The sequence below is a fragment of the Limulus polyphemus genome, unplaced genomic scaffold (assembly GCF_000517525.1).
Source record: "Limulus polyphemus unplaced genomic scaffold, Limulus_polyphemus-2.1.2 Scaffold1686, whole genome shotgun sequence".
Classification (NCBI taxonomy): Eukaryota; Metazoa; Arthropoda; class Merostomata; order Xiphosura; family Limulidae; genus Limulus; species Limulus polyphemus.
In genome coordinates, this window is record NW_013667296.1 from 191457 (window position 1) to 200172 (window position 8716).

Consider the following 8716-nt stretch of genomic DNA (forward strand, 5'->3'; position numbering starts at 1 on the left):
AGCTTTGCGCGAAATTCAAAACAAAACAAACAAACTTTCTCTCGCCTCCCAGTATGCTTATGGACTTACAACGCTAGAAACCGAATTTCAACACCCGTAGTGGGCAGAGCACAGACAACCTATTGTGTATCTTTGTGCTTAACTTCAAACACATTCTCTCTCTCTCTATATATATATATATATACATATATAGAAACAAGCCCAAGCATCTCGTTATCCTAACTTGTATTTCTTTAATTATTTTATTTTTTATGAATCTCTTCATGTGAGACGGAGGTTAAGACTGATAGACGGTGTGTCCCCAACCTAATGTGGGTCTTACTTCCACTGTCACCTCCAAAACTCAGGGCACATTTTATATCACACGTTATAGCCTGTACCCTAAGGATTATTTCAATTCAAGCAGCGTTTTTTTGTTTTTTGTTTTTTGGGCTTGTTTTTGTTAATTTAAATTTCAGTTATCACAGGTTTGAAATTGTTGTTTTTAACGTAGTCCTTCCTTTTGATTATATATATTGCCTGACCCTTTAAGTATTCATTTTCTTCAGTTTGTTATGAATTTCGCGCAAAGCTACACGAGTGCTATCTGCAGGGAAAGACTAAAGGGAAGACAGTTAGTCATCACCACCCACCGCCAACTCTTGGGCTGCCCTTTTACCATCGAATAGTAGGATTGACCGTCACATTATAACACCTCCCCACGGCTGAAAAGGCGAACATGTTTGGTGGGACGGGGATTCGAACGCTCGACCCGCAGATTGCGAGTAGAGCGCCCTAACCACTGGCCATGTATATATGTGTTTGTGTGTGCCCAGACCTATAGAAGTACGTTTAAGGGAAGAGATGAAATTGATCATCTAACTTCGTAAACTTTGTGTTTGCATTCATATCGGTTTTACTCCACACGTTATCAGCTATATTAGATCGTTTATCTATTTTACGTCCTCTTTATAGTTGAGTGCATTTATTTTTCCAGAGTTTACTACTGTACAAACACAAAGATGGAAAGCAGCTTTATTACAGATATAAGTACATTTCACTAATTTTCAAAACCTGAAAACAATCACATATTACGATTGTATACAGAACTAAATGAAATTCATTATATTATATATTAACCAAACTTTAAAGTTTGTAATATTTCTTATTACGGCAATTTTAATTACCCTTAAAACGATTCACCGACTTGGGAAGTTATGGAGATTCGTGAAACTTCAATGACATAAAGAATTACTCCGTAACAGAAACCAACTTCAATCTTGATACTCATCACCGAAGTAAACTCGAGTCGAAGCGCCTGTAAGATTACAAACGTGTTGTACAAAAGAAAAGAAAATTGAAGAATTAACGAAGTCGTAATATTAGTAAGATATATATATATATATATATATGTAGAATAAGCGTATAAATAAATGTAAGTTCGTTGCCATGGTTACATGTATGTCCCATTTTGGGGGCATTACCATACGAGTAACTACCAGGAAGAAGATAATTCCCCTTCACACTTTCCCAAATTTACTAGTGTTAACTTTTAGATAAGTAATAAAAATCAATCTGGCACTATACTCTTTTTTTTAAAAGTGACAACGAAAACGTTAAAATAAAAAGGGTACACTAATCAATGTCATATAGTTAACTTTAGTGTGATTAGATGTATGAATATTGTGTATATAACGTATACTAAAATGGAATATTCTAAACAGTAATACAGAATTAATATTATCAGTATTTCAAGTTTCATTACTCAAAACATGATGGAAATTTACATCTTAAAAAATCTACAAAACAATCATTCCATTACTCTCAGTCATCCAATAAAAATAAGCACTTCAATTCTTAAACCTACATGTAAATCACAGTACCACCTCCAGCTTCTACGACGTGATGAACCATGACAATTTTGATGTAAAAAAAAAAAACAGCTAGTAGTTAATTAGCACTCAATAAAACTTACAGCTTAACTAATCATAATTACTCCTCGGTTAAATTAAGAACGTTGTCAATCTTGGAAAAAAAATATCTGAAGCTCAGAATTTAAAGCTACACGAGAGCTATCTGCGCTAGCCGTCCCTAATTTAGCAGTGTAAGACTAGAAGGAAGGCAGCTAGTCATCATCACTCACCGCCAACTCTTGGACTACTCTTTTACCAACGAAGAGTGGGAGTGACCGTCACATTATAACACTCCCACGGCTGAAAGAGCGAGCATGTTTGGTGGAGTGGGGATTCAAACCCGCTACCCTCAGATTGCGAGTCAAGCGCCCTAACCACCTGGCCATGCCGGGCCACGCTATAAGGAATAAAAACGTGAATAAAATTCAGGATGTAGAGCTACTGGTCAATATTTTATAAACATAACTTAAAAGAAAGCTATAAATAAACATTGGAAAATAAAAGAACAAAAAAGGAATATAACTATGGACTTAATAAATGAAAAGTTGTATATTTCTAATTATTTCTTTGTCAAAGATTAAGAACTCCGTCCGCACTCCTAACATTAACGAATTTACGTATTAGTTGACAACAGTGAACTAATTACAGTGTTTTAAAAAGCTACAAAGATCTAGATAATCGTTAGACAAACATTGAAGGTATAAATTAAGGATGCGTGTTTTGTTTTTGTCGTTCTTCGGTATTCCTTGGGGAAATGAATTTAATTTGAATATACGACATCTTGTTTATATTACTCCATTTTCCCCTTTTGCAGAAATTTCATTGAACAGAATCTGGCTGACCTTGTTTTCAGACAGAAATTTCGTTGAACAGAATTTGGCTTACCTTGTTTTCAGACAATCTCACAGACTAGAGAAAATTTTCCTGTGGTCAAATTCTCTTCTGTAAGCATCTCAAAACTCACTGTAACAGAGTTTTTGTAGCGACCGCTAGACACAAGACGGATAACGGAGCTGTTGCACAACACGTCAATAGGTGTCTTGCCTAGAAACAAACATTTATAATTGTATCTGTATTTTTTATTTATCATAAAACTACTACAGCTATCTCCCGCAATCATTAATTATAAACAATGTCCAGGGGGATATCGGCCAGTCAATAGTACCCTACTACCCCCTATCAACGCCAAGAGATTAATTATCATTCTTATAACGTACATACAACTTAAAGCAGGGGGAATGTTTTGTGGTTTGCACGGATTCGAAACCGGTTATCTAGTTCTAAAGAACTCTATCACCCCGTGCCAAACATTTAGAAACTAACTATCATTAAAGATCATACCAGTATGTTCACAAAAACATCTAAATCCTCGTTCTCCATACTGATATAGAATTTCAATCGCTCTCAGTCTAAGTAATTTGAAGAATTATTTCTGTACCCAACTTTTTAAATCTGCCTACTAAACTGCTAAAGTGAATAATGGTCAGATTAATAACCTATGTGAGAAAACGATAAGAATTTCTTATATTCTGTAGACGAAAAAACAAAGATGAACTTTTTGCCATTTGGAGCCTGGATGGGTTAGGTTTTTCAACAACTTTCGCACTCCATAGTTTGATCAACTACTAGAAGCAGGTCTTAACATTATATAGGTGGTTATGCACAATACACAAAATTCTGTTTAAGTAAATAATAAGCAAGAAAACTTCCTTCAGTTTTAGTTCAAGAATGTAAGATACCCCAGAAAATAATCTATCACTTCGTTAATGTAAAGTTTTGAATGAGATATGTATAAGTTATAACAACGTAAAACATGATGGATTTTAATACTAATTCATAAACATCTTATTTCAACTTTAAATTTACTCATTTGCCTAGATATTAAAATGAGGAGTATAAAACTGTAGGATTTAAATGGATTTGAACGTCACACTTATACCGCACCCACGATCCCAAGGACCAGATTCACGTCCGGTAACGCTAAACAGATGTCGCTTAAAATTGCAGGATTTTCCAACTCGAACTTGTCCTATTCCACGAATATGAAAACAAAGACGCAAGGAACGAAATTTTAGCATTTAAAACAATAGTATCTATATGGTGTTAAGTGGTATCGCTAAAACAAGGAAAGAAGTTATTCTAGCAGTTAAAAAACAAGCTACTCCACGGCCGATTACCAGTCGCACACCGGAGGTAATTAAGAAAGTTAAACATCTTGTCACTGGATATGATCTAAGAACACAGTGGTCCATTTGAGCTAAAGCAGGAACCACCATTGAAACTGTAAACAAGATAATTCAGACGGATCCTACTTTGGTCAACAAAAACGAAGAGTCGTGTTCATAACCTTCTCCCAGAACACACAGTCGAAAAGGAAATCAATGTCAAAACCTGTGTAAGTATTACCTGGCATCTGACAAATGAAATTATGTCGTAAAACTGGATGATGTATATGCTAAGCAATTATGCCAAAAAGTCCAAGTAACTGATGACACATTCTAAAAAGGTATAGTGCATGTTACAAAACCACTCACCCCCTAAAGGATTTATGATGGCTGTAAATTACAGGAGGAGGAAGATGGAAGACGATTTAATCATACCAGTGTTACGTCATAGAGAGTCAGCGCCTATGAAGATCCGAGACCTAACTTATTTGTTTACAGAATGAAACTCGAGTCGATACTGCCAATGCTTATTAGCTGGATTTCAGTGGAAAAACAAAAACGTTCTGCGGAATGTTCGAGGGACATCATGTTTCCCGATAAAAATAATCTTGAGGCTGTATGAACATTTTACATTTATCATGTATTAGTTATAGGTCATTTGATCCAAAAACATACCACATACAGTTATATTCATGTACTATGTCCAATACAATATTTCATTTAATAGGTATTCAAATCTAAAACACCATGCATTATACCATTTGGACGATTATGTTTTCAACCCGTATTTGCGCATGCGTATTTGTATGCATCATGTAAGCATAAGATTTTGATTTTGGCCCTTTTTTATGTGTCCTTATTCAACTATTGATATGCTATCGAAATCTTACCAACGTAACGTTTGTAGTTTCTAATTTTGGGGTTGTTCTGGTAATAGTCAGATTTCTGGCTAACATTTTCCTCCATAAGACTACTTTCCTTTGATTTATAGCAGTTATCATTTGATCTACCACAGAGATGTGTATCTCTAGATTATCGGTTTCTATCTTAAAAACGGCGAACTCCTATTAAGTTCGTCTACTAATCACCAATCCTTTAAAAGCAAAGGAAAAATGAATACTGTGTGATAATATATGTATATATCCGCTATATTCATTTTCATGGTCTAAGCTTATAAAGAATTACTGTAAATCTCATAAGCGCTGCCACTATATTTTTCATATGGCAAAAAGGAAAAAAAATTGTAATGGTTTCTTAGTGAGATTCACATTCTTAAAACACTCACAAGACGTGTATGTTTCAAGCACCTTTCAAAAATATCAACATATAGTAACGACTACACTGACCAAATGTGATAGGCGTGAAACATGAAGCTTTCCGTATGACAATACTGCTTTCATGTTTGGTAATTTTCCGAAGCAAGTCCAACCTCGTCAGATTTTTTTGGATTCATGGCCGAAAACACCGTTAGCAAAGAGAAGACCTAATTAATACGTATTTAACTCATTTAGTTGAATAAAAATATTTTTATGACATTAACTAGCTTTGAGAAGATAGATAAAATTAGTATCGTATTCTGAATGCAATTAAATATAAGTATTTAATCACGACTCCTAGTAGATACCATGAAACCTCTATCTATCCAACTGTTAATAAAAAACCATGTTACTATAGAAACACTACTTTAATATAATGAATTCTGTTAATGACGTTTGAACTAATATGTTTGTTGTTATAATTCAGAAGCCCTAATAATTGGCTTTGGTAAAGTTCTCTAGAAACAACTTGCAATTGTTATGGGTTAGAAACCCATAAACAGCTTAAGTTAAGGGTCATTCATTCGAAACAAATAAATATTATAATCCAAAGGAGAGAAAAATAACGTTTTACTTTCTTAAAAATCTTAATGCATGTATGGTCAAAACACCCATGGGGTCTTACGTTGTTGTTTAAATCTAAAGCTTAAATGATTAGAACACCCATGGAGGCTCATCTTTTATAAAGTATAATAGGCAGTGATGATTTAGATGGTTAAAACACTATATGGCGCCTTAGCTTTTTCTAAGGTCAGGCAGGCAGTGATGATTTAGATAGCTAAAACACCCATGGAGTCTTACCTTTTTTAATGTGTGGCAGGCAGTGATATATTAGATGGTTAGAACACTCATAGAAGAAAATACAGTTTACAGCATAGGTAACATACAAACAGAAGTAAATTAATGGGCTACAAGTTGCCAAAAACGTTATATATACTTGTCTTTGAGAATACGCTTACGAGTAAGCGACTTTCACCACACTGTAAAGATTAGAATACGTACAGAATTTTATACATCCGACCCTAGTATACATTATAAAGATTTTGTTTGTTTTTTAATTATGCACAAAGCTACACAAGGGCTATCTGTACTCTGCCCACCACGGGTATCGAAACCCGGTTTCTAGCGTTGTAAGTCCACAGACATACCGCTGTGCCACTGGGGGGCACATCATAAGAAAACATATTTACACGCACATAACTACTTTTCGAACATTCCCACCCGTCAAGTAACAAAACGTTAACAATATTTACCACTGATTAAACTGTTAGTGACCATAATGGTAACAAATCAAAAACAAAAGTCTTGAAAACTTTCTTTTTAAAGAGGCTATCCAGATTCCCTCATTCATGATGCAGGTATCAAAACTAGTTCATAAACAAAGAAACAAACCTAAATCCTACCAAAAAAAAACAAAAACACATTTATTAACATACCATCAGATCAACAAGCAGATCAAATATATTATACTAAACTATTATATTTACTGAAGGCCTAAACACTAAATCTACATCCAAGGACCCATCTGCTGTTACTTACAGAAATGACACAAACCTAACAGAAACCCTGGTCAACAGCAACCTCAACAACATGCAAACTTGTAAATTAAATTAAATGTGTCGCCCGCCCACACACACATATATATATACATCACCACAGATATACAAAGAAAACACACGATTTTCCACATAAGACAATCCTTTACATGTACTACTGAATTTATCATTTGTTGAATAATTTGTAAAAAAAATAAAAAATAGTGCTGTAGTTTATACATTGGACGAAAAGAACGCTGACTCGATGATCGAGCACATGTCTAAACTGTAGAACTAAGATACACCTCTAGGCAAACGTTTCATCAACAGCAACCATACAACTGAGGACTTTTCGATCAATGGTCTTCCAAGTGCTCCAACAGACGTCCACAAAAGAAACGACCAGACCTAAATGAACCTACAATCTTGGAACCCTACAACCTTCAACTTTAAATGAATGTTTACTGTGTTATAGAATTTCACTTTTTTCTATATTATTTTGATTGCATATAACCTGTTTTTTTTATCTTTTCATCTATTCTTTTCACGTTTTATGACTTATATAATATTTATGTAAAAGATGTAACTTTCAAAGAACTTTGTGCTTCAATGTTCAATATTCTACACGTATGCTTTTGTTCTACGCTTTACGATCTGACGAATATCGTTAGCTCCAAGCTTCTAGAAATAAATATATGATACTACTTTGGCAATTGATTTATTCTTTGATTTCTAGAAGACACTTGGAACCTTATTTTTTAAAGTCTGATAATTTAGCTGGTTAGAACATCCACGGAATCTTACTTTTTTAAAGTATGATAGTTTAGTTGATTAGAACACCCATGAAGTTATTTAAGTCTAATAGTTTATTAGATCAGAACATCCATATAGTCTTACTTTTTAAAGTATGATTTAGACTTTAAAAAAGTAACTCTATGGATGTTCTAATCAACTAAACTATCATACTTTAAAAAAGTAAGCCTCTATGGATGTTCTAATCAACCAAACTATCATACTTTAAAAAAGATCGACTCTATGGATGTTCTGATCTAGTAAACTATTATACTTTAAAAAAGTAAGACTCTATGGATGTTCTAATCAATAGTTTAGTTGTTTAGAACATCTATGGAGTTTTACTTTTAAAGTCTCATAATTCAGACTTACGGCTTAGTTGGCTAAAACATTCACTCAAGATCAGGGGTTATGAAGTTAAGTCCTTCTAAGTTTTCACATCTTAAGATAATCTACAACAAACAATTACGTAAGACACGTTATTATTTGATATTAAGTTATATCTTTAAACAACAGCAGATACATGTCACTCCTTATTACAATATATCTTCACTGAGTTAAGTCCCTCGACACAACAGTGCTTTAACTTGGGGTTTGACACTCCATCTTAAAAATATAAAAAAATAATAATAATCATTTGTAAAAAAAAAAATACAATTTGTAATAATATAACTCAAATTAAAGGTATCCAACCTGAATGACAGACACCTTCTGATATACATGGGCTGAAAAGCCAGGTCAAACATCGCTAAGGTTGAGGCATAGCGACCCCTAATTTTGAATCATTAGCCAGAGTTGGAGCTACTAGTCAGTAGCACCCGTCGCCTATGAGGATAATCTTAATTGCATATTGGGACTGACTGTCACAATTACTAATACCAGCTGAAAGTACGAACCGTGTAAAGATGTAAATCGTAGCTATAATATTTTATTTTCGATCCGCATGCTAACCATTAGATAATGCTAGGCCCGATTTTGGATTTAGACTTTAATATATATATATATATATATATATT

At 33.9% G+C, this 8716-nt stretch overlaps 1 protein-coding gene across 1 annotated transcript in view; it reads right to left on the reverse strand.

The window, feature by feature from the left end:
• Positions 1–1015: 1015 nt before the first annotated feature.
• The window catches only part of LOC106464555 (corticotropin-releasing factor-binding protein-like), a 49887-nt gene continuing 42186 nt past the window's right edge, over positions 1016–8716 (reverse strand). The window contains exons 7-8 of the mRNA XM_022392289.1: positions 2778–2936; positions 1016–1297 (exon numbers count right to left, since the gene is read on the reverse strand). Coding sequence (XP_022247997.1) covers positions 2785–2936 — 152 coding nt within the window. The 3' untranslated portion in view covers positions 1016–1297; positions 2778–2784. The remainder of the gene's footprint in view (positions 1298–2777; positions 2937–8716) is intronic.